Source organism: Ramularia collo-cygni (assembly GCF_900074925.1).
Source record: "Ramularia collo-cygni strain URUG2 genome assembly, contig: RCC_scaffold01, whole genome shotgun sequence".
Lineage (NCBI taxonomy): Eukaryota > Fungi > Ascomycota > Dothideomycetes > Mycosphaerellales > Mycosphaerellaceae > Ramularia > Ramularia collo-cygni.
In genome coordinates, this window is record NW_019716255.1 from 1,515,460 (window position 1) to 1,542,381 (window position 26,922).

At 51.6% G+C, this 26,922-nt stretch overlaps 12 protein-coding genes; 6 read left to right on the top strand and 6 right to left on the bottom strand.

The window, feature by feature from the left end:
- Positions 1–1,375: 1,375 nt before the first annotated feature.
- RCC_00567 (probable membrane protease subunits, stomatin/prohibitin homologs) lies at positions 1,376–2,791 on the top strand (the record flags this gene model as incomplete). XM_023765721.1 has 6 exons in its annotated part: positions 1,376–1,539; positions 1,598–1,676; positions 1,801–2,021; positions 2,089–2,098; positions 2,152–2,580; positions 2,633–2,791. The coding sequence occupies 6 exons, from the start codon at positions 1,376–1,378 to the stop codon at positions 2,789–2,791; spliced, it is 1,062 nt and encodes a 353-aa protein (XP_023621489.1).
- A 521-nt stretch (positions 2,792–3,312) lies between these two features.
- RCC_00568 (related to chromate transport protein) lies at positions 3,313–4,827 on the top strand (the record flags this gene model as incomplete). Its single annotated transcript, XM_023765722.1, has 1 exon — positions 3,313–4,827. The coding sequence occupies one exon, from the start codon at positions 3,313–3,315 to the stop codon at positions 4,825–4,827; it is 1,515 nt and encodes a 504-aa protein (XP_023621490.1).
- Positions 4,828–5,860: 1,033 nt separating this feature from the next.
- Positions 5,861–6,506, top strand: RCC_00569 (probable AP-2 complex subunit sigma; the record flags this gene model as incomplete). XM_023765723.1 has 4 exons in its annotated part: positions 5,861–5,892; positions 5,946–6,246; positions 6,338–6,389; positions 6,457–6,506. 4 exons carry the CDS (start codon positions 5,861–5,863, stop codon positions 6,504–6,506), a joined length of 435 nt encoding a protein of 144 aa, XP_023621491.1.
- A 793-nt stretch (positions 6,507–7,299) lies between these two features.
- RCC_00570 (uncharacterized protein) lies at positions 7,300–8,751 on the bottom strand (the record flags this gene model as incomplete). The annotated part of the gene is made up of 1 exon (XM_023765724.1): positions 7,300–8,751. The coding sequence occupies one exon, from the start codon at positions 8,749–8,751 to the stop codon at positions 7,300–7,302; it is 1,452 nt and encodes a 483-aa protein (XP_023621492.1).
- Positions 8,752–9,479: 728 nt separating this feature from the next.
- Positions 9,480–9,968, top strand: RCC_00571 (uncharacterized protein; the record flags this gene model as incomplete). The annotated part of the gene is made up of 1 exon (XM_023765725.1): positions 9,480–9,968. One exon carries the CDS (start codon positions 9,480–9,482, stop codon positions 9,966–9,968), a length of 489 nt encoding a protein of 162 aa, XP_023621493.1.
- Positions 9,969–11,033: 1,065 nt separating this feature from the next.
- Positions 11,034–14,180, top strand: RCC_00572 (probable Pro-apoptotic serine protease NMA111; the record flags this gene model as incomplete). The annotated part of the gene is made up of 1 exon (XM_023765726.1): positions 11,034–14,180. The coding sequence occupies one exon, from the start codon at positions 11,034–11,036 to the stop codon at positions 14,178–14,180; it is 3,147 nt and encodes a 1,048-aa protein (XP_023621494.1).
- A 182-nt stretch (positions 14,181–14,362) lies between these two features.
- On the bottom strand, positions 14,363–15,596 carry RCC_00573 (uncharacterized protein; the record flags this gene model as incomplete). XM_023765727.1 has 3 exons in its annotated part: positions 14,363–14,427; positions 14,617–15,294; positions 15,344–15,596. The coding sequence occupies 3 exons, from the start codon at positions 15,594–15,596 to the stop codon at positions 14,363–14,365; spliced, it is 996 nt and encodes a 331-aa protein (XP_023621495.1).
- Positions 15,597–16,402: 806 nt separating this feature from the next.
- RCC_00574 (uncharacterized protein) lies at positions 16,403–17,264 on the bottom strand (the record flags this gene model as incomplete). XM_023765728.1 has 3 exons in its annotated part: positions 16,403–16,705; positions 16,762–17,161; positions 17,224–17,264. 3 exons carry the CDS (start codon positions 17,262–17,264, stop codon positions 16,403–16,405), a joined length of 744 nt encoding a protein of 247 aa, XP_023621496.1.
- A 1,521-nt stretch (positions 17,265–18,785) lies between these two features.
- Positions 18,786–19,481, bottom strand: RCC_12165 (uncharacterized protein; the record flags this gene model as incomplete). Its single annotated transcript, XM_023765729.1, has 1 exon — positions 18,786–19,481. The coding sequence occupies one exon, from the start codon at positions 19,479–19,481 to the stop codon at positions 18,786–18,788; it is 696 nt and encodes a 231-aa protein (XP_023621497.1).
- An 896-nt stretch (positions 19,482–20,377) lies between these two features.
- On the bottom strand, positions 20,378–21,824 carry RCC_00576 (related to EMP47 Golgi membrane protein; the record flags this gene model as incomplete). XM_023765730.1 has 2 exons in its annotated part: positions 20,378–20,505; positions 20,564–21,824. 2 exons carry the CDS (start codon positions 21,822–21,824, stop codon positions 20,378–20,380), a joined length of 1,389 nt encoding a protein of 462 aa, XP_023621498.1.
- A 1,011-nt stretch (positions 21,825–22,835) lies between these two features.
- RCC_00577 (probable prohibitin) lies at positions 22,836–23,919 on the top strand (the record flags this gene model as incomplete). XM_023765731.1 has 3 exons in its annotated part: positions 22,836–22,864; positions 22,930–23,521; positions 23,584–23,919. 3 exons carry the CDS (start codon positions 22,836–22,838, stop codon positions 23,917–23,919), a joined length of 957 nt encoding a protein of 318 aa, XP_023621499.1.
- Positions 23,920–25,982: 2,063 nt separating this feature from the next.
- Positions 25,983–26,668, bottom strand: RCC_00578 (uncharacterized protein; the record flags this gene model as incomplete). XM_023765732.1 has 2 exons in its annotated part: positions 25,983–26,026; positions 26,110–26,668. 2 exons carry the CDS (start codon positions 26,666–26,668, stop codon positions 25,983–25,985), a joined length of 603 nt encoding a protein of 200 aa, XP_023621500.1.
- Positions 26,669–26,922: the final 254 nt, after the last annotated feature.

The window sequence follows — 26,922 nt, forward strand, 5'->3', positions numbered from 1 at the left end:
ATAGGAGAGTAAAGAGCAGGTTAATACTACTATAGAGTATAACGCTATCGATAATAGTAACGACGAGTCGCTACCTTCGTTTAGTAAGATATTTATACGTTTCTAGCTTATATAATTATAAAGATAGCTACTTACTCGATTATAGATTAAGGGAGAGCTAGAAATTAAGGGAGAGCTAGGAACCGAGGAAGTAGAGTAATAATATCCTACCTTAGGAGGTTTAAGCTATAAGCGGACGATCTCGAAGGTTTTATAATTATCTAAGAATACGAGTAAACTACCCGCAAATTATACGCGTAATCGGTCGAAGCGTCGTTAATCTAAAAGGTTGCGATAAGAATAAAGATAGTAGGTGCTTCGTAAGTTTAAAGAGAAGTTATTTTTAGTAGTTTCGTTCGTTCCTTTAATAGATATCTATATAGTATTACTTTAATAGTTATAAACGTATTATACGGGCGTATGTCCCCTTCTCGATCTATTTACTATATAAAGGGAGTGCCTAATATATAGTTATAGATATAAGCTTTAGATAACTTTACTTCTACGATTAATCTATCGATTAGGACTATATCTACATACTAGATAAAGAGGCTATATCGGAAGCGCCCGTATAATAACTAAAAATSACCGCTAACCTCTCGGAACGGTTATATTCCGAGGTAGCGTAAGTAGTGTACYTTAGTTCTACTAAAAAAAGATTGTTGCAGAGTTGTCGCTAAAAGCGCACCGTACTCGGCGCCAAATTGCCGAGCGCCAGCGTGCCGATACCGAGCATATCAAGTCGCCACGCTACGTTGTTCGCATGTAATAGATGGCATCTCTGTGTATGACAATGATCTGACAAACAGTGTTTTCGGCAGCAGGCAGAAGTAGACCACTGCTATGCGATGCTATGCTTCCTTATGCTATGGRACCAGCGAAGGTAATCAACACATAAGTTACGTATCCAATGCCATGCCCAAGTCGGAAGTATGGAGCCGCGAGTGGATACGATCTTTCTTGAGCATAGCCGCCAAGTGATTTGAATGAAAGAAACTGTTCGTCGGCTCGTCCAAAAACCGAGAGATCTGATCTTGTGAGCATCCCAGAGAGGTCTAGTTCACTTACGCCGAGCTTCCGGGTATGGTGCTTAGCCACTTCCTTCAGTCACTAGCGCGGAAATGCCACTGCAGGTGGGATCACTTGCAACAAACAGACTCCGCGTTCTCTGACGCGCATATATTGACTGTATCGCCGCTTGCTCCGGCTTTCTTTCCCGCCATTAACTTCGACACATCCGGCTCCGCATCTGCAAAACTTTCTCTCGCCAATAAGGGATATTCAAGAGCTAGATTCCTTCACGAACAAAACACATTCCATCTCCATTTCCATCAACATGAACGGCGTCCACGGAAGCTCCGAGGGCAACAGTGTCAATGGCAAGGCGCCTGCTTTGGACAACAACATCATCAAGGTTGAACCTCCACGCCGCGAGGACCTGCAACCATCCTACGCACAAGTCATCAAGCCCGACACAGAAGACATTTCACAGCATGGATGGTAAGTACGATAGGCCTAGTGCTAATTTGTCGCTAATCCTTCTGTCCTTCGCTTTTAGGTATGGCTCTATGATAAACGGACTCGGCTCATTAATCGGGAATCTTGGTGCGATTCCATGCTGCATAGTCTGCCCAAACGTGAGTACCATCTCAAAAGCTGCGGTGCATCWTGCGCATGCTGTGGTCTCTCGAGAGTTTGMCTGCGAGCCCCGCATTTCGCAGCGCATTTCGCCGCACGGACCACATACTAACAATATGACAGCCATACAAATCAGTAGCACAAGGAAGCGTCGGACTGGTCACCAAGTTCGGTCGTTTCGCTCGTGCAGTCGATCCTGGTCTCGTCAAGATCAACCCACTCTCCGAGAGCCTCATTCAGGTCGATGTCAAGATTCAGGTCGTTGAGGTCCCGCGACAGGTCTGTATGACCAAAGACAACGTCAACTTGACGTTGACGAGCGTGATATACTACCATATCATTAGGTGCGCATCCATATCCCACTATCCTTTTATCATGTCTGCATTCACTGACTYGTCCTTACTTCATCAGTCCACACAAGGTACGGGCCATCGTAGTGCTAGCACTTCCCCTTGTTGTACTGACACATTTTAGGCTGCCYTTGGGATCTCGGATCTTCGTCTTGCGCTCATCGAACGCACTCAGACCACACTGCGTCACGTCATTGGAGCCCGAGTCCTGCAGGATGTCATTGAACGCCGCGAGGAGATTGCCCAGAGCATTCGTGACATTATTGACGAGACGGCACGAGGCTGGGGTGTAGCTGTGGAGAGCATGCTTGTGAAGGACATTATCTTCAGCCAGGAACTTCAGGAAAGCTTGTCAATGGCTGCCCAGAGCAAGCGTACTGGTGAAGCCAAGGTCATCAGTGCTCGTGCTGAGGTTGAGAGCGCCAAATTGATGAGGCAGGCCGCCGACATCCTGTCCAGTCCTGCAGCTATGCAGATTCGATACCTCGAGGCTATGCAAGCAATGGCCAAGACTGCCAACAGTAAGGTCGTGTTCTTGCCTGCGCAGAACCAGGTAAGCATAGATGGGAGCACTGTGCTGTGATATCATTACTAACAAGTCGCAGACTGTTCAGAGTCAAATGGCAGTCGCCGAACAGCACGGCGAGGGTCCGTCGAGCTTTTCTCAGGACTATGGCACGATGACACGCAACCAAAGCGAGTTTTCCGGCCAGACCCAGGGCTTCCAGTCGGCTGTGAACAGCCGTGTAGTGGAGAACATGTAATGACGGTAGCAAGACGGAGGAACAAGAGCCGCAGTAGGCTTCGTGATGATAGGATGGTAATGAAACTGAAGTGTGATACCCAGCGATTTGCAGAATTATTGGATTGGTACTCTTGTTTAGTACTCTCGAAATTCGTTTCTCACGACTCTCCGACTTTCTTCCCACACGCCTCGAGTTTCGAGTGACCAATTATGATCCTTTTTTTTGAAAACTGATGTTTGTTTTTCAATACATATCAACGCCAATGTGGTCAAGCGAGAATTTTAGCTCCTCTACAGTACTTCTGCAATTCGATCACGCACGTTTTGGCCCAAAGATCAATCATTGGCAGCAGTCCAAGCCAAGAGGCTCGGCATCATGTTCACGCGTGTCTCACCAATCGGAATGCAAGCGCATGTCACCATTCAACAAAGGCGTTCAGCTCCGAGCTGAGCACACTTCACATCGCAAAATGAATCATTGTCCCATGGTATGTTCTACTTGTTCGCGCCACGGGAGAAAGACATCCCCAGGCCGTCGCGATGCCCTCTCTTCTCACCCGTCTAAGGACAGCCGCGAAGTCTGGCCGTAATGCTTTGCTCCCATCCGGCGATGCAATCTCTCATATCCCCATCTTGGACATGCTTGCGCATAACTGGCACCTAGGATTCACGTCGTTTGGAGGACCAGCCGTACATTTTCAGATCTTCCATCAATTGTTTGTAGAAAAGTACCAATGGCTCGACGAGACTTCTTACCAGGAAATGTTTGCTCTTTGCCAGGCACTCAGTGGACCGGCCAGTACGAAGATGCTCTATGGGATCAATGTTCTACATTATGGCTTCTGGATTGGAACCGCGGCTTTTTTTGTTTGGAGCCTCMCAATGGCACTCGCGGCGTTCGGGCTGGCGGTGGGGATTTCCAGCATTGGCGAGCAGCTACCAGCTCCAGTCTATGCTTTGCTCAGCGGACTTAATGCCGCCACTGTGGGAATCATTGCACTCGCTGCTATGCAGCTGAGCAAGAAGGCCATCACAGACACCCTAACTCGAACGCTGGTGTTCCTGGGTGCTGCAGCAGGCATGCTGTACAACAGCCTGTGGTACTTTCCCGTTTTGATGGTCGCGGGGGGAATATCGACAGTTGTGTGGGATCTTAAACTCTTGCGTAAGGTCTGGACTTTCCTCCGACCCAGCAAGAGCGCAGCCAGTAACATGGAGAACACCCCGAGTGAATCGATTGAGCTTGAGTCTCGCAAGCAGGACACCGAGGCGAACGACTCGGGACTGCACGCAAGATCCACCGACAAGAAGGACGCCACAGAGACTGCCCTCGGTGAAGATGAACTCCAAACTGAGCTACCCCGGCTCTCACCAAAAGGGGCGGGCTCTTGGAGGACCGGATTAATGGTTCTCGGTGCTTTTTTCGCATCTTTCATCATAGTCATGGCATGTCGCGGTGCTTTCAGTGGCCGGACTCGCGGATTTGATCTATTCGCAAACTTCTACCTTGCCGGTACTATAATCTTCGGTGGAGGTCCGGTGGTGATTCCACTATTGCGCGAGTACGTTGTAGAGCCAGGATGGGTATCCCCCAGGGATTTCATCCTAGGTCTAGCGATCACGCAAGCTTTTCCGGGGCCCAACTTCAACTTTGCGGTCTTTTTGGGTACTCTCGCCGTAAGTGGAACTCCTATACCACAGGTGGCTGGCGCTATCATTGGCTTTCTGGCAATCTTCGCTCCCGGCATATGGATGTACACTGGGATGATCGGAATCTGGGCAAGCGTGCGGAAAATACACGGGGTGAGGGCTTGCTTGAGAGGAATTCATGCCGTAGCAGTAGGCTTGGTTTTTGCAGCAGTGTATCGCATCTTTGAGATTGGCTATCTCGACGAGCAAACTCCCAATGGTGGAAGTCTTAGCCGAGATCCGTGGTGGGTGGTCATCGTTGCGACGAGCTTCGTGGGTGGCATGCATTACAAGCTTTCGCCGCCGCTGGCGGTCGCATTAGGCGCAGTCATGGGTTTGATTTGGTATGGAGTGAATCTTGGCTGAGATGAGATGTAGTGAGTGAAGCGGGAGCAATATCTTCATACCATCTCATAGTAGGCATGATCAGCACCCAGGAGCAAGTGCATGCTGCTCTCTTCGTAGAAATGCTGCCAAACGGTCCCCAGAGCCAGTCTTGAAAGTATTACGAGCGTCAAACGTGCTCTTGTGAGAAGCAAAAAAAAAAAAAAACTTTTGGTTTAAGGACTCTTTTCCAGCTGTCTTGGAAGTCGCAATTGCAATGAGTATGACCAAAACCCCAAAGAGAGAGGGAAGTACTTTTCCAGAATTGCTTACCTCTCAGATCGGGGCAGAGTCCAGCATTGATCTCGCTACCTCGATTTCTCGCATGACTCGCCTTGTTCAAGATAGTTGGGCAAAAGTGAGTGAAAATCGCCAGTTTCTCCGGAGCTCCGCAAGGGAGATGATCTTGACTTGCTCATTGAGCCAGAAGATGTCAGATTGCTGTGCTTGCTTGTGGCGGTTGAGATCCTAGTCTTCAATACAGCGAAAGTCTCCCATACAAGCAGAGACTGCATTGGTTCTTGTTACCAGGCTGAGAGAAGACTACTTCATACCGTCTGGTTTGATTCTCGGGGGAGCCGGAGACCTGGTCGCTTGTCGCGTGACCAATGTCTCTCAAGTAAGGCCATATAAGGAGCAGTGTGTGGAATCTCGAAGTCGTCGAATGATGGGTGAGACCCGAGATGGAGGTCGCTCATGATCCGGAATAAGAAGAGCTTTATCATTGCGTGAGCATCGAGAGAAAAGATAAATATGCGTTATCATTTGTACTTATACCTTATGTAAGGTAAGGTATGTCTAAATGTGATGTGGATAGGGGGCAAGGTAGGTAGTAGTGATCGCATTGTGTGGGGAGTGACGATCGGACCGGAGCCACTTCCGCGAGCTTCACTCCACGGGCTGCCCCCCTCCGCGCAGTCCGCTCTTCCTAACACAGCACGTTCCGCATCCCAGACCAGGTCGCATCCCGCCGTTTCGGGCAATCGCAAGCAGCTCGGCAAATAATACCGCAAATATGATTTCATTCATACTCATCCAGAACCGCCAGTAAGCAGTCACCCCGGCGAGCAAAGAGCACTGTTGACAGTCCGGCCACCCAGAGGGAAAACACGACTCGCCAAATGGTATAGCCCATACACCGACGACGACAAGATCAAGCTCAAGGGCGAAGTCCACAGACTTGTAGCACCGCGCGACCAAAAACATCAGTCCAATTTCGTCGAGTTCCGTGGGTCCTCGAAGGTCATCTACCGGCGATATGCGGGATTGTTCTTCTGTGCCTGCGTGGACGCCAATGACAACTCGTTGGCATACTTGGAGGCAATACACTTCTTCGTAGAGGTGCTCGATCAGTTCTTTGGGAACGTGTGCGAGTTGGATTTGGTGTTCAACTTCTACAAGGTGGGTACACTCCCCGAATGCATACTGTCTTCGGGGTGGTGGCGGCACATTCTCTCGGATACGCAAGCACATGCTGACGCACAGCTCGCAGGTCTATGCTATTCTGGATGAAGTCTTTCTGGCAGGCGAGATCTCCGAGACCAGTAAGCAGGTAGTGCTGACCCGACTGGAGCATTTGGATAAGCTTGAGTAATCAGACCTTTGCATCAGCACTCTGCAAAGCACTTCAGAACGGCAAGTGGGTTGACATGGAACTTTAGAGGTGGCGAGAAATTCAGTTCCGCCAACTTCAAAGTGATTCAAGAATATGCGCCAGAGCTGAGCAGGAAGTACAACGACGGAACAGCGAAGTGGTACCCCGAGATCGAATAGGTTTTCTCGAGAGCATCGTTCGATGACACCAGCGAGGATATCAGCCTCATCAATGGCAGGCCTCTGTCTCACATCGCAAAAGAAGCAAATGTCATCGAGAAAGAGTTGCGAGCTTTGCGTGATCACCCAGAGCAGACGGGAACGCGACTTTGGCTGATGAGACGCACTCAGAAAGTTAATTTACGCTTTGTCCAGGAGCATCAGGAGTGGAGCCATATGAGTGGACCGCCAAAGGAGGAGATATTCGGCGGGCCATCTGGCGTGGTGGAAGATGCTCGTGGCCATGACAGTCACTAACCAACAGACTGTGACGATGCCAACAGTTTTGTATCGGAAAGCTCCGTCCTTTCCGCGAGGCGATTTTCTGACTTATGAACGGTACCTCGTGGGAAACGGAGATGAACATGATCACGATTAATAGACGGAAAGACACTCGCTATCGCTACCAGGCAATGGAAGTGGCTCATAAATAATCAACACCCTTTGCTGCAAAAGAAGAGCTACCGTCATCCGCTGTGAATGCACTTCTGGAGAACATCTCGACTCCTCTCGCAATGTACCCCTGGCTCTGTGGAGTGCCATTCCACGTTGGTCACGCTTCTGGTCAAGAACATATCCATGCCCACCCACGACAGCCGCAACCCAACTACTCGTGGTAATTGTAACGTACACACATTTTCTTCAATCAAGATCGAGTGAGATGAYCGCCGACTCCGGAATCATACCCGGCACCAAACTCCGGCCCTCCGCCTCCGTCTCATTGCCCTGGACCTTGACGGCGCGGAACACAACCAACCTGTCGTTGAAGTAATCCAACTCCTGCATCTGATCCGTCATCTCAACACCTTCATACCCCAATATCAGCGCCAAATCATCGGTGTCAGCCATCACAGCCAAGGCATAAGAGTGGAAAACGGTCGCCACGGTGCTGAAGCGATTTCCCTTCATCCACACAAAGTCTTTCTCGGAGATGTTGGTCTTGGTTGGTCTCTTTCCTTCAATCAGGACGGCGATCCAGTAKCGCCGAGTCCAGTCAAAGTTCTCGTGGTTGGGAAGACGGGGGATGAGGAGTTGGGCGCGAGTGTGGAATTTCTCGTGGCGTACTAGGTCGTTGGAGAGGTCGCGTCTGATATCTGGATAACGACGGACTGTAGGCGCCGGACGGGTGGAGACGGTCGTTGGAGGTGGGGTGGTTGGAGGAGTGGATATCTGACGATGGTGGCTGCCGTTTCGGACAGTGGTGGCGTGGGCGCCGGAGACGAAATCTTTGCCTCTTCTGCTGGAGAAGCTGCTGTTGCTGTCCTTGTCGACACTCTTCTCGACTTTAGCTTTGCTCTTGCCGAAGGTACTGTCCCAGATGTCTTCGAAAGGGACAAGCTCAGCCTTCTCGGCGTCTTCATCGTCTTCATCGTCGTCCTCGACGGAGATGGTGATTTGCTTGTTCTGGTTCTCATCAACTCCGGTGCTAGACACAATGTCGTCCTTCGTTTCGGCGCTGTGAGTCTTGCGAGTGTGTTTGGACTCTCCACCTTGCTCCTCTTCATCAGTATCAGACTCGATCGAGATGGCTTCGGGCTTGATCTTCCAGGCTGATGTATTCTTCTCTTCCGACTTCGGTGGGGTTTCGTGATGGATGCTATCTTCCGACCCGTCCTGCTTGGTGTTACCGTGCTGTCCAATCACTTCGCCCTCCCTGAGCATGTCGATCTCTCCGGTTCCTTCGCCCTCTTTCTGCTGCCCAGGAGGAAAAGTCCCAGCTTCAATCTTGACGGCAGCATTCCCCGAACGGTTCTGCTCAGCAGAGAATTCGCCAAACGACATCGTCGGAGATCCCCAACCTGCCTGGACCACAGCCTCTTGTGCGTCAACAAATTCATCGCCAGAATCATCATCATCATCCTTGCCAGTCTCTTCGGCATAGCTGGCGTCTGGAATGTAGCCTTCGAGTTGGGAAGTCTCAGAACGTGAGATCATGGGCACCAGTTTGCGCTCCAAGATGGAGCTGTCGGCGTCATAACCACGATCTGGAGTGAGATCTCCTGGAATGTAGGCGCGCTTGTTTGGTGGCTCTTCAAACTCCTGGCTGGTGGAGCGCTTGATGCCGCCTGACTTGAGTGGCATTGGTCCTGGCATGGCTGATGTTATTGTTGTTGGAGAAGCAAATGGTAGAGCACAGATTCTTGAATGAGTTTGTGGACTTTAAGGGAAGAGAAGCACTGTCAAAGCTGTTGCCTGGTTACGTAAAGCGGTGCGCATGTGAGAGAGGTCAAGTCAAACCGCAATCGCTCGTGCAAATGGCAGGCTTCCAAGTGATGACAGTGTAGCTCCAGAGATCTTACAGGTCACTCGTCCAACGAGCCTGCTTCTGAACGACTCGAGGGTACTCTGGTCTGCTAAAACGAGCCAGTGCAACGCAGAGCTTGACGAACAGGCTGCCGATATCGTCAAATGTCGATGAGTATTAGAAGTGGGCACGTTGTTGAATCTCAAACGTCGCGGAAAACATCGAGAGCTGAGCACACCCCCCAGCCTCGACGCCCCAAATGTCTGTCATAGCTCAGACAGGAATCTCATTGGCAGAGTCTGCTGTAGAGTATGCGAGGATATTCTGGTACACTCAAGTGGATCATTGCATGGAGAGCTTCTTCTCATGATCACGATACAAAATCTTGGTGAGTGGCAACTATCACAGGTCAGCATTTCTCATTCACTTTCAAAAGCTCGAAATAGTCACGAGCCGGGCACAAACCCCGCCTCACCTACACCTCTTCCTTCTCGTCCCTGCTCTCTAATCTTCTCTCCACCAAACATCTTCCGACCAAATAGGAACTTTGACCTCTACACCCACAACCCAGCTCAACATGTCTGACGCAACTCCCGCATCCACCAAGAAGACCGTCAAGGGATGGACTGACGTTGAGAAGCTCGGACTACTCTTCCAGATCATTGAGAAGGCAGGCACCATTCCCTGGGCCGAGCTCGATCTTCCAGAGGGTCGCACTCAGAAGGCATGCTCGGTCATGGTGGATAAGGAGAAGGCAAAGCTTCGCAAGGCCAAGGAAGGCGGAGACGAGGACGGAGCGACCACTGCAACTCCAGCGACTCCAGCCACTGGCGGCAAGGGCAAGGTACCTTCATTCAACCTCTCCAAGGAGATTGGCAAGTTGGCTGATTCGCTGCTGCTTCAGAAACGCGCGACTGCGCTCGATGAGGACGATACGCCAGCTAAGAAGCCGAGAGCCACCCCTCGCAAGTCCAAGAAAGCCATTCAAGCTGAAGAGGCTGCGGCGGCGGCTGCTGAAGCAGACGACGATCAGGAGGATCTCGTGAAGGCTGAGGTCTTTGAGTAGTCGGAAGGCCGTTGCGGACATCCGCTACTGTGCTCCAGCTCCCAATCGAGAGCATCATTGGTGCGCATTGCTTGACAGCTGAGTCTTGCGGCATTGCATGAATGCAGCACTGACATTGCGTGAAAGGAGGACTACCATTGCGGGAGCAGTTCTTGCTCAAGTTACGATAGCTTTGAAATATGCCGATCATCAAGACTCTGCCTAACCACCTTGCTTGTGTGAACCATATTTACGATGTTGGGCTGTGCCAGACCGGTTCTCCGTTGTATAGAGACATCTCACGACTGCTTCCATCTGCCGATGGTCGAGCTGGTACGGAGTACTTTGCTTCAGGCAAATCTCGACGTGTAGTAGAGAGTCCACGCGAGTGGAGAACAAGGGAGGGCCTTGAGACTCGGCTCCCTCCTCTGAGTGACGGTATTGATGGCTTTCAAGTATCAGGCGTCTCCCGGCAAAGGAACCTCTACGGCCGGCGTAGACACGGCGCGAGATCACCGCGTGGAGAGTGAATGCGAAGAATGACTGCTGCTAAGAGTCTCTATCAGGCCCTTGACGAGGCGATGCTCGCAAAAGGGTCTTTGACGTGTCAAGATAAAACACGAGATGAAGGGAGGCTGTCACTGGAGGTTCATCGGAGGTTCATCGGCACATGCAACGCAAGGGTCGCTGTCGTTAGCGAAGTCAGCGGAAGCAGCCGTGCCGCGACCAGGATTATTTCGCGAGCCTTCTCGATGGAGAAGCACCTTGCTGGTCCAACTTAGTGTTCTGGACACAAAGTTGATGTTGTAGACACAGCGAAGACCGGAACCCTTTTCATTTCATATGCTCACTCGTTGCAACATCCGCCGGACGCTTCGATCGCTGTCTTGGGATCGACCAACATCTTGCACTGCCGCGTCTCCATCACTCCGTTCAAGTCGGACAGCCGCAGAGTGGAATCCAATCCGAACATCTACTTCACACTGCCAGCGCGTGTCATTACTGCTCGCTTCATCCACGCAAAGACCCCGATCCGGTGCATCTATAACATCGCTCATTCGCTACTCCACTCACACTTCCTCCGCCATGGATCACGCAAGCAAGCGCAAGGAGCCACCCACCACGACCTCAGACCGACCTGCAAAGCAAGTTCGCAGACCCACCCCGCCAGCGATGGAGAATGGGAGCGTGAATGGGAAGAGCTTGAAGGTGGCCAATGGAGTCACAACATCAGCTGCAGACACACCCAATGGTCTAGAATCGCCAGGTCCAGAAGAAGAAGAAGGAGAGGAGGATGAGGCGCMCGTGTCCCATGCGCTCGCCACCCCAGATACCGCAGAATGGCAAGCCACGATCGAAAAGGTTGTGCGCAATGTGGTCAGCATTCACTTTTGCCAGACTTGCTCCTTCGACACGGATTCCGCCATCTCCAGCGAGGCTACCGGATTCGTAGTGGATGCGGAGAAAGGCTACATCTTGACCAACAGACATGTGGTGGGCGCGGGGCCATTCTGGGGATATTGCATCTTCGACAACCATGAGGAGTGCGATGTGTTTCCCGTCTACCGCGATCCGGTCCACGACTTTGGTATTCTGCGTTTCGATCCCAAAGCTATCAAGTACATGCCCTTGGCCTCTCTGCAGTTGAGACCTGACCTTGCCAAGGTAGGATCGGAGATTAGGGTGGTGGGTAACGATGCGGGAKAGAAGCTCAGTATCTTGTCTGGTGTCATCTCAAGATTGGACAGGAATGCGCCAGAGTATGGCGAGGGATACAGCGATTTCAACACAAACTACATTCAAGCTGCCGCTGCTGCATCAGGAGGATCCTCTGGATCGCCAGTCGTGAACATCGATGGCTTCGCGGTGGCACTCCAAGCCGGAGGAAGAGCGGATGGGGCTGCGACGGATTACTTCCTACCTTTGGACCGTCCATTGCGCGCCCTGAATTGCATAAGAGAAGGAAAGCATGTGGCGCGAGGAACAATACAGACACAATGGATGATCAAACCATTCGACGAATGCCGGAGGCTGGGTTTGACTGCGAACTGGGAGGGCGAGGTTCGCAAGAAGTTCCCCAAAGAGACTGGCATGCTTGCTGCGGAAGTTGTTCTTCCCAAAGGACCGGGCCACGAGAAGCTGGAAGAAGGTGACGTTCTGCTAAAAGTGAACGATGAGCTGCTCACGCAATTCGTGCGCCTGGATGACATTTTGGACAGCAGCGTCGGTGGTACGGTCAAGCTTCTCATACAGCGTAACGGTGAAGACTTGGAAGTGGAGTTGGACGTCGGCGACCTGCATGCGATCACACCAGACCGATTTGTGTCTGTTGCGGGTGCGGCGTTCCACAACCTGTCCTACCAGCAAGCACGCCTGTATGCGATCTCTCTGAAGAATCCAGGAGTCTATTGTTGCGAGGCGTCCGGCTCATTTCGCTTTGATGGATCGGAGAACGGCTGGCTGGTTCTTACTGTGGACCAGAAACCCACACCGAACTTGGACGCATTCATTGAAGTCATGAAGGGCATTCCTGATCGCAGCAGAGTGGTCGTGACATACAAGCACTTGAGAGACATGCACACGTTGAACACCTCTATCATGCTTGTAGACCGCCATTGGCACAAGCACATGCGAATGGCCGTCAGGAACGATGTGACTGGACTGTGGGACTTTTCCGACCTCAGTGATCCCCTGCCACCAGTACCTTCTGCACCGAAGAAGGCCAACTTTATCCAGATGGAAGGCTCGCAATATCAGGAGGCCGTGTCTGTCATACAGAGCTTCGTCAGGGTATCAACCAGCCTTCCCGTAAAGATTGACGGCTTCCCAAAAGCCCGCAAGATTGGTTTCGGTCTGGTGATCGATGCCGAAAAGGGACTTGTGGTGGTCTCCCGAGCGATTGTGCCCTATGACATGTGTGACATCTCCATCACCATTGCGGATTCGATCATTGTAGATGGCAAAATCGTGTTCCTGCACCCACTGCAAAACTACGCCATCATCCAGTATGATCCCAAGCTGGTGCTGGCTCCCGTCAAAAGCGCGAAGCTAGCAACAAAGCCAATCAAGCAGGGCGAACAGACCGTCTTTTTCGGCTTCAACCAAAATCTTCGTCCGGTTGTCGCAAAAACGTCAGTGACGGACATCACCACTGTCGCTATCCCTGCAAGTGCCTCTACTCCACGTTATCGTGCCGTAAATCTGGACGCCATCACTGTCGACACATCACTAAGTAGCCAGTGCAACAGTGGTGTTCTCGTTGCTGAGGATGGTACTGTGCAGGCGCTGTGGCTCACGTATCTGGGAGAGCGCAATGGTCACAGCAACAAAGATGTTGAGTACCATCTTGGCTTTGCAACTCCGGCGCTGCTCCCGGTGATTGAGGAAATCAAGAGCGGACGCAAGCCCAATCTCCGCATCTTGAACCTCGAGACCCAGACCATGCAAATGTCTCAAGCCCGCATCATGGGTGTGACCGAAGACTGGATCTCGCGCGTCGAGCGTGAAGACCCGGAACGTCACCAGCTTTTCATGGTCCGCAAAGTCGATGCTTCCAGTGAGGGAGAAGTCGCAGGCGAAGACGGGACGGTGAAGGCTACCAGCACAGCATTCCAGGAAGGTGATATTGTGCTCACTTTGAATGAGAAACTTATCACCCGCGTCTCCGACATGGATGTCATGTACACAAATCCCAGCCTCCGCGCCGTCGTGGTGCGGAAACAGCAGCAGATCGAGCTCAACGTTCCGACGGTTGCCACAGAAGAACTGGAAACCGATCATATCCTCAGCTTCTGCGGTGCTATTCTACATCGTCCTCATCATGCTGTCCGCCAGCAAATCAGCAAAGTCCATAGTGATATCTACGTGTCGGCTAGATTCCGCGGTAGTCCAGCTTATGCCTATKGGCTCGCACCTACGAACTTCATCATGGCGGTCAATGGCCGACCGGTCAAGACCTTGCAGGATATGCTGAGGGAAGTGGAGAGTATTCCTAACAACACCTACTTCCGACTCAAGGTCATGACGTTTGACAACGTGCCGTGGGTCGCGACCATGAAAAAGAACGAGCACTATTTCCCTACGGTGGAGTTCATCAAGGATGCCGGGGAGAGAGAGGGCTGGCGGAAAGTGTTGTATGAAGGAGGAAAGAAGAAGGAGGGAGAGGCCGACCTGGGCGCAGAGACGGTGGCGGATGAAGGTGGCGCTATGGAAGACGTTGACATTGAGCCATGAGCGCATTGCACAGGCAAGGAAGATGTGTACAAAAGGAGAGAGGTTGAGAATCTGATAGGTTTCAGCTCGCGAGAACTGTAAGACTGCAGGGATAGACTGGAGATAGAGGGCATGGCAGAACCTGGCCAGCCAACCAGCGAGGCCATCAAGCAAACCCCTTTTCTCATCTCCACTGTGCATCTCTAATCATATTGGACCGCCAGAGCAGTATCCCGGACGTCAAACTTTTTGATAACTCCAGCAGGACCTGCTCAGAGTGTGGTGGTCGTGGTCACTCCATCTGCAAATGTGTGGGTAACTAAACTCGAGGAAATCGGAAAGCTGAAAGTGGAAGTCCCAGTGACGCGCACACTTGTCAAGGTCGAGAGCGTTGAGCCACCTCTGTCGGTGGAAGCGCTGATACTTGTGCTGCTGGGAGCTGAAACACAAGACCCACCGTCACAGATTTCTGGGGGCATGCTGAAGTGTCCCGGAACCATGGGATTGAACGCCGTTGGAGTCAACCTCGGGATGGAGACCATGGATGGAGTAATGTTCGCCTTTGGAACGGAGGACGGTGTCAGCGTCGGTGTGTTGAGAGGTATCGATGATACTTGGACGGCGCTTTGAGTTCGTGAAATGGGGAGACCTCCAGGTGTCGTCTGAGGGTCGGAGGCGGCGAATCTGGTAGTGCTGACACCGACAGGTACGGTCTGGACCGTCAAGACAGTCGTGGTAGTCGTAATGGTCATGGTCAGAGGCGTGCTTATGGTTGTTGTAAATGTAGTGGTCAGAACCGAGGGAATTGCAGAAGAGGTAGCCGAAGATGAAGGAGCCGAAGATGAAGGAGCCGAAGATGAAGGAGCCGAAGATGAAGGAGCCGAAGATGAAGGAGCCGAAGATGGAACAACGGAGGATGGAGGATCTGAATCCTCTGTAGGCCACACCTTGAAGCACTTCCACGACTCCGCCATGTTTGCAAACCCAATATCATCGAGATTGCCGTAGCCCGGGTGAAAGATAGGTTCGGACCTTTCGCCCGTACAGTACTGGTCACTGTACAAGAAGCAGACCTGATCCAAGCTGGGTCCGGCCGACATGACCTTTCCGCTCAGACCATCAGGCAACTTGTCGGCTGAATCATTGTCAGTCWAGCATAGCAAACGTTGACTCAAAGTACATACCGCAGACACCAGCTGTGTTGCAAAGGTTGATACCATAGCCGGTCCACTGGTAGTTGCTAGTGATATAGATACAAGTCTGGTTACCCTGTGGCTGCCACTCCGTATTTGGATGATCCGTTGGCGCAGGAATTGGAGCGCCTTCAGGCCAGGACGCGGTAGAGGTCGTCGGCTGCCACTCGTCTCGGCGAGCTGGAGGCGCAGCAAGTACAGAGATGGCGCAGAAGGCGATGATGGTGGCGATGGAAGTCTGCATGGTGGCGGAGATGTATGAGACGGAACGAGTGTGATGGACAGGACGCAAAGGCAAAGATAAWGGTCTCAGAATGGCGAGCGCGGTGTGGGTTGTTGTCGCTCAAAGTACAAAGAAAATGAGGTTTCAAGATTTGTTGATCGGTGACACGATTGGGAGTCGCCCAGCGGGAAGTCGCTGTGCTCAATGGGGGAAAAAAGAAAAAAGTCGAAGCAAGTGCTACTTGTTGAGGAAGAAGACCTGCGAGATAAAGTAGACATGCGTTTGTCGCTGACGCTTGATCAGAACGTTATTTGCGCTGGATATCGTGCCCGTCGCCTTTTTTCCGATGCTTTTGTCATTAAAATCGCCGCACAAGGACCCAAGTGCTACTCAAGCATTTGTGATTCGTTGCGAGAATTACAGCGCCGCGCTGGATATATGTGGCAGTGGTAAGTTGAGCGCAAAGTGCACAGCCGCCAGTGCGAACAGTCACTTGCTGCTGCCAAACWTGGAAGCCCACAGTTTACTAGGTACCTTAGTAATTCTCCAACACATGTGTTTAAGATCGGCGATTGTCTTTACATTCGCACTTGTCGCTGGGCGGTCTAAAGACTTTCAGCAAATAGTCGTCCAAGCTGTTCACATGCAAGGCTTGGCAACGTCTCGCGACACATTGTTGTCGCTTCTCCATTCATTGTGGTAAAGCACGACCTAAGCTCTATCCTAATTTCGCATATGGTATTGCGATCTTATTCTTTTGGTTCAGCCATTTCGCGTTTGACACCGGTCGTGACGATACTTCAGAACGTGCAGTCGCCTTGCAGTTTTTAGTCTGTGCCAGGATTCCCTCGAAAAATCTCCCCAATCGTCCGCGGCACTCGGGGGCTCACGGTTTCTTTCATGTAGTCCTCGTTGGAATGAAAGATTTCCCATGCGCACGGGCTCGCGATGATCTCGTCGAGCCGCCACGAGGTTTCCATCGCGACCACGGCACGAAGAGTTTTATTAGGAGGTCTTTCCTCATCAAACACCTCAGCTCCAGTCTCCACCACACATTTGATGTCCAAGATGTACTCAAAGTGGAACAGGAAAGAAGCACAGATAGTGGTGTTGATTCCCTTGATGTCATACTAGATTCATCATTCATGAGCACATTCTCACGTCGGATTGTATATTCTGAACGCACCTTGTTCACTGCGAGCTCGAGGTCCAAGATTTTGCGCAAGATCCTCTTCATCCTCTCATGGGTAGGGACATCTTTAGATTTCGGCATTTTACTGACCGCCCTACCGACACGCCGTGTAGGCATGACAGCAGCAGAACCGCCGGGCGTGACTGCATGCTCTAGATCCCATTGACGGTAGGAGAGCCATTCGATGGGGAGCTCATAGAGGTGTCGCAGTATCGCATCGACTACACTCGCACTGTCTTCGAGGTGAATGATGCCAGTATGGGACTCCTTGAACTCGTTTGTGCACGCAGCGTGAAAAAATGGACAGGCTGGACACACGATGCTCTTGTGGACTTTAAAGTCCTTGGTCGCCGTTTTGATCGTAAGGTCAGCCCACTCTTCCGTCTCATACATGCTGGGAAGAGTCAGTAGGGTCATTGAGCGTGTGCCATAATCTGTCAGGAGATGAGTCCATACCGCCGGAGAGTGCCGTCTTTTGTCGACGAATTTGTCGCCATGATGCGTAGATGAAATGTTGAGATGAAATGTTGTTGTGAAGGGTGAATACAAATGAGCGTGCTCTGCCAAGCTAATGTGCAGAAATATGGGGACCTGATGATAAATCGGCTAGTGCCCACTGGCGCCGAAGAATGTGAATGAAGAGTCAATCCTTCGGCACTCCCAATCTCTCTTTCCTCGTCAAACAACGGGAACCTTCTAACACTCCAATATCATCGCCGGCTGATTAACCCAACACTGCTCGCTCGCGAAAATGTCTTCGGTCTTTCTGAGCTACTGGACAACATCCTCAAGGAGCTGCCGAGCAACCTACTTCTCGCTCAGCGTGTGTCAAAGACATGGCACGTGGTCATCGCATTGAACCCTCTCCAGTGCAATGTTTTCTTTGAAGACGTACTCGGCGGTCCTCCCAGGCTTCTATATCCTCCTCAGAACCTTGAAAGGCCGCCCGGTCGCTCATTGATCGGTTCGGCTTCTTTGGCTTCGGCTTGCCCAAGATTTGGAGAACATTATGTTCCACAAGGTGACTCACAAACTCAACAACAGGTTCAGAGTGGATTAGGGAGACCTCGTTACTTTGCCTGAGATGTGGTAACGCCTAGAAGCTTCGTGTTGCCGCGTATCCGTCACTTAATCCGCTTCGATCGAGAGCCGCGGTTAGTTGGTTGCAGTCAAAGCAAGAAAGGCGTTCTGTCAGGGTTGAGGACACTGCGTTTCCGTGTCCTCGTCGGGTTGGAGCTATGATTGTGCAGCTATGCAAAGATGTTCGTTTTATCAGAGTAGACCCGAAGCCAAGCTCGACGTTGGCATTCACGTGGAGATCTTTGGCAGAAAGCTATTCGAGAGACCTTGCGAGGAAGGTTGAAGTAAGATCATAGTCATTACCATAGTACAATTGAGAAGGAGATTAGCACACGATAATTTTCTACAAGCGACTACAACTGAGCCTTATTCTTACGCCAGATGGCAGTCGAAGGTGAAAGAAAGTAGTATTGAGAATGTACATGATGCGATCTAAAGCGAACCGACATGTACCGACCCGTCAGCACCCGTTGCTTCGTGGGGAGCGATTGCATCAAAATCGCACCTGCTAAAGTTTAGACCGATACCATGGAAAAGCAAAGAGGTCAAAAAAAAAAACGCTACTTCCAATCCGTTCCCAGCCGGACGTTTTTCCCTCCAAGCAAATTCTGATTCAAATTTCCTTCCCCCTTAACTCCAGCGCTGGAACAAATCTGGTATTCTGTGAAGTTCGCCTCAAGCAAGATCCGCGACCTTTTTTCATCCGGAAGATTCCCACGCCTTGTTCATCGCGAGATCCCGTTCAATCAAAAATTCCCCTAGGGTTCCCCATCAGGCTGGCACCGGCATTTATCTAGCTCGAGGCCGCATTGATAGCAGAATTCACCACCACAGCGGCATCTGCAGAGATGGATTGTCAGCGGCGCTATCCCTTCAAAGTTTTTTGTTTGCATCCCAGCACATCGAGAAAGAAGACTCAAAAGAAGGGGAAAAAATACTCACGTCATATGCCTACACCCATCCTCCCTCTCCACAAACCGCTTGCACTCCGGACATCGCATCCACTTCTCCCYCTTRGCCAATTCCTCAAACGGTTTATCTGCAGCACAAGGACCAAAATGCTCCGGCTCTCTACACTTGACACAAGTTTTCCTGTTGCAACTCTGGCAATGCGCCAAATGGTTGTGGATACTGTGTGGGTGAATGAAAGTACTGCAGGTGGGTTCATGGCAGTAGATTTTATTCTTGGTGGTCATTTCGGGGAGTTTGCGCTGGTAGTCGCGGGCGAGGGCGGGTGAGAGGTAGGGTTTGGCGCGGGAGAAGGGGATGGGGTCGCAGCACTGAGGAGGGAAGGATTCCTCGTCGGTCATGGCGAGGCGGAACATTATCTCCAGGCAGGGTTCGCAGTAAGCGCAGTGGCATTCGAGAAATAGGAGGTCGCTCGACGGGTGGATTTCGCGGCAGGCCATGCAGCGTTCCGTTTCTTCTTCGGAGTCTTCTTCAGAGTCGTCATCAGAGTCTTCTTCAGAGTCGTCATCAGAGTCGTCATCAGAGTCTTCTTCAGAGTCGTCATCAGAGTCTTCCTCAGAGTGTTTAGCAGAGTCCTTAAGGTCCACTTTTTCTTTTCCTTCTTCAGAGTCTTCTCCATCAGTTTCTTCCCAGTCATCCTCATCTTCCTCACGTTTATCCTCCATCATAAACGACGAAAGCGACGAAAGAAAGGGCAAAATTTTCCAAAAGAATGTAGCAAGTTCACAGAATTCGCGGCTCGGATGCGGAGGAGATCGCTGGGGGTATTCTCTCGCAAAAGTGTTTTGGGCAGAGTAGTAGTTGAACCGAAGATGGCGTGCGTGATTGGTGATCTCCGACTCGTGTATATGTGTGTGGTGTCCAAGAAGACTCCAGCGAAACCGTTCCAAGCCGACTGTCGAGTGCCGTTGTATGTGTATCGTTTGTGATGTCGAAGTGAAGGATGCGCTCTCACCAAATAGCCCACGTCTTGCGGACTTGTCGCCAATTCGATCCTCAGCCGCGCGTCACCTCGATGGCGTGTAAGTGAAGTTCAAGTTAATCGTCCAGGACGTCAATGTTTGGGGCCTGCTCGCAATAAATGTTCTTGTCGTTGATGTGATGTCGATCGTAGAAGGAAAGAAGCTCATAAAGTTAACTTGCGAGGGTAAGCTCGCTAGCTCCAACGGAATTCAGCGGCAAGTGAATAAACCAACCTTCAAAGCACTCCCGCACCTTGACTACAGGGGCCGGCCACCTTCACATTTTGATTCTGTGCATCTATATATTTTAATCACCCTGCAAACTTCATCAGGGGTCGTGCTCGGCTTTCTCTCCACGGTATTTGGTCTCATCTACACCCAAATGCGCGGAAGATCCTCTTCTCCCAACCTACAGTCACCTACAGTACCTGCCTCCTTCTTAGGCGCTCCTTCGAAACTAGAGTGTGACGTGTGTGACTTCCGAGGTGTGACTTCAGAACTAGTAAGTAAGGTACGGTCTCTTAGTCTTCTGCGCTAACGCGAGGTATTCATCCGAGCAAATTGGCGGGAGGAGAAGGAGACAGCTACAGTACATCCATCTACAAGAACTTCTTCRGCATGCCATTTCGCCTCCTCTTATACACAACATACGCTCCCGCGAACAAGACTTGCGTGGCAAGAATGACAAAGATGAACCATCCCAGTCTTGGGTGATGCGTTGAGAACACTGTATTTCGACATGATTAGCAATCTCACCGCTTGCACGAACAAAGATTTCCACTCACAATGCGCCAACCTCTCTGGCAGTTGATCATTCAACCCTCCATGAATCTGACCCACAGCTCTCGTCAGGTCATCCAAAGTTCGCTTATAATCCTTGCCTTCCACGTCCCTCCTCACCGMATTGACAGACTCCTCAACTCTGCTCAGTCGATTGACTAGATCATTGATCTGTCCCACGACCGCAGGCGGTAGTCCCGTCTCCCTGGAACCTTGCATGTTGTTCACGCCCGAAATGACCTCCCCATGGCGAGCAATCACTTCGGCATGCTTCTTGTCGACATTCTCTCCCAGACTCTTGAATTCCATGAAGAGGTTGCCCATCTGATGGGAAAGACCTTGAAGGCGATTGTGCAAGTCGGCGAATTGCTCTTCTTGGCTTTTGAAATCCGAGGCGGTGCGGTCGGGAATCGCTTCGGGGATACCAGCGAATGCGTCGTAGTGACGTCCCTGCTGTTGCTGGTTGTTGTTGTTGTTGTTCCCGAGATACTGGTGAGAAGAATCCTCCACATGTTCGTGATTCCAGTGCTCATGGCCACCAGAGACGACCATCTTGTAAAGTTCAAAGCTATCGGGGTTCTGCTCGCCTGTGCTGGCAGAGATTCCAAAGTGGTAACCCTCGGGCAGTCTCACACTTTCCGTGTGAAAGCAGTTCTTGCCATCAATCTGCACGACCATACCACCTCCTTCTTGGCTCATCAGCTTCAGCGTGGAGGGGACTCCCAAGTTGCGGTATTTGTAGTCACACTGTCCGAATGCCAGACTTTCCGGATTGGATTGTGCGCGAAAGTTCTTCGTCCCATCATTGAGGAAGCCACGAATCTTTCCTCCTGTTCCACCATACTGATCCACCACCAACGCAAGTCCGTCAAAGGTTTCGACATTGTAGATGCTGTCGACGCCCACCTTGCGGTCTTTGGTATACCATAGCTGAAGATTCCCCGACCCAATCTCTTGCCCCGAAGCGCGGAATTCCAGCGTCGCAGTGAAGTCGGAGGTGGTCGTGACGTGTTCCGACCAGAGAGCTCCCTTGGTATTTCCTGGGTAGGGAGGAGTGAGGATCAAGCGATCGGAGAGATGTCGGATTTCGTGGTTGACATTGGAGACTTGATAGCCCGGGACGGAATGGCCTTGATCGGCAAAGTTTTCGTGTCGATGGCCAAAGCTGAGCTCGTCGACTGTGTGGGATGAAGGAGGGGCTTGTGCGGAGACGAGGGCCGTGAGGAGGAATGCGGGTAGCGATCGGAGGAGGAGTTGAGGTGCCATGTCGAGGCGGAGGGCGGATGTCGGGTGCGGGATGGCGATGTAAGGGGTGTGTGGTAGTGTCAATATCTATTGTTGGACTTGTCAAGTGAATGATTGGTAGATGAATGTGTTGTAATCCGTACAATACAATACAATCAAATCGGTGATCAATCAGGTGGGATTATGATTCCTGTTGTAGGACCAGCTCCTCAAAGCGGTGGTAGCAATCCAGCCCACAACAATGAGGGAAACAATGGTTCGAGCCTCACGGAGGACTTCAGGCGAGGTGTGGAAGAAGTGATTGTGTGCAATAGCGCCACCGTGGGTTGCAGCGAGGGAAAATGCTTCCATGGTGTGGAAGCGGAAGCGAAACACTGATATATGTACACGCGACTCGACCAACGCAGCTCGAAAGGTGTCCTTGGAAAGTAATCCCGGATCGTCGGGGCAGCTATCCGTAGCTACCAGGTACCTTAACTATGGTCATATATTCCACCTACTATATATATACATGGCATTGCGGCACACTCCAACGTTATGCTGGTCTTCTGAAGAAGCCGAATGAAAGCGTGCGGAATGTTTGCTAGCTAACCCTGGCGAGTGAACAAGGAATATGAGCGTCGTGGCTAGTGAGCGACACTGCCGAAGAGGTGGATGGAAAGCCATATACCATGCTTCTCTGATCGCGGTACCGCGGACAGGGTACGCGTTCTTGATATAAACAATACACAGGATGGAAAAACCGGAGGGGTTCTACAAGATGGCTTCTTCACAATATTGATTCAGCCGTGGATCGTGTTGTTGTGTGTGTCAAAGGTAGGTAGCTAGGTAACAAGGTAAGGATTGATCTCCGACTCCGCGTTTTGCTCAGTGAGGCTAGCGCAAGTGGAGCTAGAAGCAACGATCATCGACCTCGACTTGCCTGAGTACGGTACAGTGGTCTACGAAGCTGCTCGACGGCGACTTGAACAATCCATCCCTCCCCTCCACCCTCACCCTCACCCCAATCCCACCCGCCTTCAACATCCGAAAATGGCCAACGATCCCAAAGCCATGTGGGAGTGCGTAATATCCTCATCCTCATCCTCATCATCGACCATTTCTCTAACATGACCTGGTTCCATAGAAACCTCCAAAAGAACCTCCAGCGCGCCCAGCAAGCGGGAGGAAAGCGATTCGGCGGCGCTGGTCCCGGCGGTGGAGCTCCCGGTCCTCGCGGCGCACTCACGGGCATCGGCGGCCTGCTCCTCCTCGGCGGCACCGTCTGGGCCTTCAACAACGCCCTCTTCAACGTCGAGGGTGGACACCGCGCCATCAAATACACGCGCGTGGGCGGAGTCAAGGGCGAAATCTACGCCGAAGGCACACACATCAAGATTCCCTGGTTCGAGACGCCCGTCGACTACGATGTCCGCGCCAAACCGCGCAATGTCGCCTCGTTGACCGGCACCAAGGACTTGCAAATGGTCAACATCACCTGCCGTGTGCTGTCGCGGCCGCGCATCGATGCCCTGCCGCAAATCTACCGCACTTTGGGCACCGATTACGACGAGCGCGTCTTGCCGAGCATTGTCAACGAGGTGTTGAAGAGTGTCGTCGCCCAGTTCAACGCCAGTCAGCTCATCACCCAGCGTGAAAATGTGTCGAGGCTGGTGCGGGACAATTTGGTCAAGAGAGCCGCGAGATTTAACATTATGCTCGACGATGTTTCCCTGACCGTCAGTCTTCCATCCATCCATCTCATGAACTAAGAAAACGCTGACGTCCATCACCGCTGTAGCACCTCGCCTTCTCCCCCGAATTCACCGCCGCCGTCGAGGCCAAACAGGTCGCCCAGCAAGAAGCACAGCGTGCCGCCTTCGTCGTCGACAAGGCTCGGCAAGAGAAGCAAGCCATGGTTGTCCGCGCACAGGGTGAGGCCCGTTCCGCCGAGCTCATCGGAGACGCCATCAAGAAGTCGAGAAGTTATGTCGATCTGCGAGAATTTGAGAACGCAAGAAACATTGCCACCATTCTGGAGAAGAGCAGCAACAAGGTCTACCTCGACACTGAGGGTCTCGGACTGAACGTCACACAGACGCATCGGGAGAAGGAGGAGGGCCGAAATCGAAAGTAGTACGACGATGGAGAGGGTCGTGGCAAGGACAAGGGAAAGGAAAGGAGAAAAGAAAATGAAGGTGGAAACGAAAATGGCAAGGAAGATGAATGGGTGGAGCGCGTGAGGTATGATCTCTGAGWGTGGCGAGGATGGAAAGCAGTCGGGCATCATTTCAAAGGCTCCGAGACCACCAAGACGGTGCGAACAACATCCTCCTCGAATGTATGTATAATTCAAGCGCACTCTACTTTGTACAGCTATAACATTCAAGCGTCATGACTTGTGGGAGCGGCTAAACAATCAAACACGAATTGCAGCACTTCCTTTTGTAGGAGGATGAAGGTACCTTGGTCCGAAATCCCAATCAAGAGCGAGTATCCGCCCTCCGTCTGGTTCATGACATTCTAGCAGAAACGTGTCGAAAGATCTATCTCTATCTGTATACATCCACCTTCTGTTCAAGCCCATCCCACACGACAATGCCTCTCATCGAACGTCTCGCGCGTCTCCTTCCCCGCAAGGCCAATGGCTATCAACGTCTCCCATCCAAGACCGACCTTCTCGACAGGGAACCCAGCCCTCCCGGCGGACCAAGCACTCGAACATCCCACCTCAAATCGACCCTCCAATCCATCCTCCACCTTCCCAGCACCGTGATGAAGAAGAAGAAGAACAAGAAGAACAGACCTAAAGCCTGGTCCCCACAACCACAATCTCCCCTCCTCTCCCTCCCCGGCGAAATCCGCAATCGCATCTTCACCTACGCTCTTCATTCAGACGTACAACTCCCTCTCAGATCCATCGTTCAACCACCCCTAACCCTCACATGTCGCCAACTCCAATCGGAAACTCTCCCGCTATTCTTCTACGAAAATGTATTCTACATTACCCTCATTCTACAGCATCAGTATCTTTTTCGTCGTCGTCCGGTCGCGGGTTTCCAACCCTGGACTCGGAGCTGGTTGAAGCGTATTGAGCAGGATGGTATTGCGCGACCTGGTGCGACTTCGCTGCGGACGTTGAGTGTTCAAGTATATTGTGAAACTCATGCGCTGGCTAGTGAGTTGTTCTTCCTGCGCATGTATCGAATCCATCCGCGGCAGCAGAGCGAGGGGAAGTCGGGGGGTTTTGTGGTTTGTGAGAGAGTCGAGGGTAAGCATGTTCCCGGGCCGAAAGGCCCACTCGAACGCCCTGTGGAGAGGCTCTGGAGGGAATGTGGGAGACTTTTCCCGGCTTGTGCGGGAAAAGAGAGGCGGGGACGGAATGGCGAGATGGAGATGGAGAATTTGTTGGTGTTTGATGATAAATTTTTGAGGAAGTTTGGGGGGAGGAGCAGGAGACTTATGAGGACATGGCGGAGGTTGGATTATAAAACGACGTGTTGGGATCCGAGGTGTGGGTGGTGTAAGTGTGTTTTGACAGAGGAGAAGCATGATGATGGATGAGAATGGAAATGAACAAGTCAATGCCATCTGCTTGAGTCGCATCCAATCTGAGATGTGACATCAAAAGGATTGTGTTCATAATGTCATGTCTTCATTACTTTGATGAGAACGATGTCTCTCTGTTGCGCCCAACTGCCACCAAGTCTTCAAGCAGCAAGTCCACGAATGACGGTGCATCCATCTCGATCATCGGGACGCAACAGAAAACAATGCACACACCCCGATGAATTCTGCCTTGCCACCAAAGAAACCATCCATCCCCAACCCACTCAATCCATCCATCCATTCCTCACTTCCAATCACTCCTTACCACCACCAACCACCCCTCTCGCGCCCTTCAATCCCACACACCCAATACAATTGACGCAACCCTCACAATCCACACATCCATTACACCACTCACAGCCCTCGCAACCCCGACACTCCTCACAGAATCTACACGCCACACAATCAACACAAGCAGTACAATACCAGCAATCCCCGCAACCCTCACAGCTCGAGCATCCCGAAGATTCGCGATGGGATCTCCAGTGACCGCGACGCTTGTCGTCGAGTTGTGGTTGGTGCGTGGTGGTGGTGGTGGTTTTGGAATTGCGAATATGATTGTAGAATGGAAAGCTGAGGTTCGGGAGTGAATTATTTCCTGTTGGGCGGGTCCTGAGGAAGAGGGTCGCTAGGAGCTGATCGAGGAATTGCAAGGCGATGCAGATGAGAGAGACGATGTTGATGGTCCATTGTAAGAGAAGCGCCGTCATGGCTAGACCTTGCTTGTTGAGCGCCGCATGCACGCGCGCGAGATCTTGTTGTATGGTCTTGTTTGCTTGATTGGTGGTCGTGCTCGGGAGTCTGGAATCCATAGAGTGCAGGGTAGGGTCGGATGTTGGAGGAGAGTCCGGGAGCGGTGCTGTGAACCATTTCTCTTGACCTGGAGCCCAGAGCTTGGGTGGACGGCGAGATGGACTCCACATCTGATGGTCTTGCATGTCCTCGGAATCTTCATCAGGAAGCAGCGACAGAAGGTCCTCGTCTGAAGAGTACTCGTCCGTGCTGTACTCGTCTGTGCTGTAATCTTCCGACATGGCTTCACTTGAGAGTAACTCGAAATCAAAGCTCTTCTCCAAGATCAACGCTGGGATGTCGTCACTTGTTGAGTTCTCGTCTGAGGGTGACTCGTCTGGTGTGGATGTGTTCGATGAATAGCCGCTTGAGGTAGAGTCTTCGACGGAAATGAATTTGTAGTTGACCGCGCGGATTGTACCGGAGTAGTGTGCGATGCGACACTGGCCCTTGGCGGCCAACAACGGTTCGGGAAGAGTAGTCATCTTAGTGGCTGATTGATGGTACGTATGAATAATGATTCCAGACGCGCGGTATCTTAGAGTCCGGATGAGATCAAAGTATCTTTCGAAGTGGTGACCGAGTGATGTGACGGCGAGACGAGACGTCTGTCACATGCCAATAATCAGCTCGATCAGTATGCGCGCTTGTCGTCTCTGTTCTAGTTTGCACCACGGAGAGGATGCGCTGGATATTATCGGTGTGGAGAAAACTTACGATGGAAAACTTGTGATTGTGA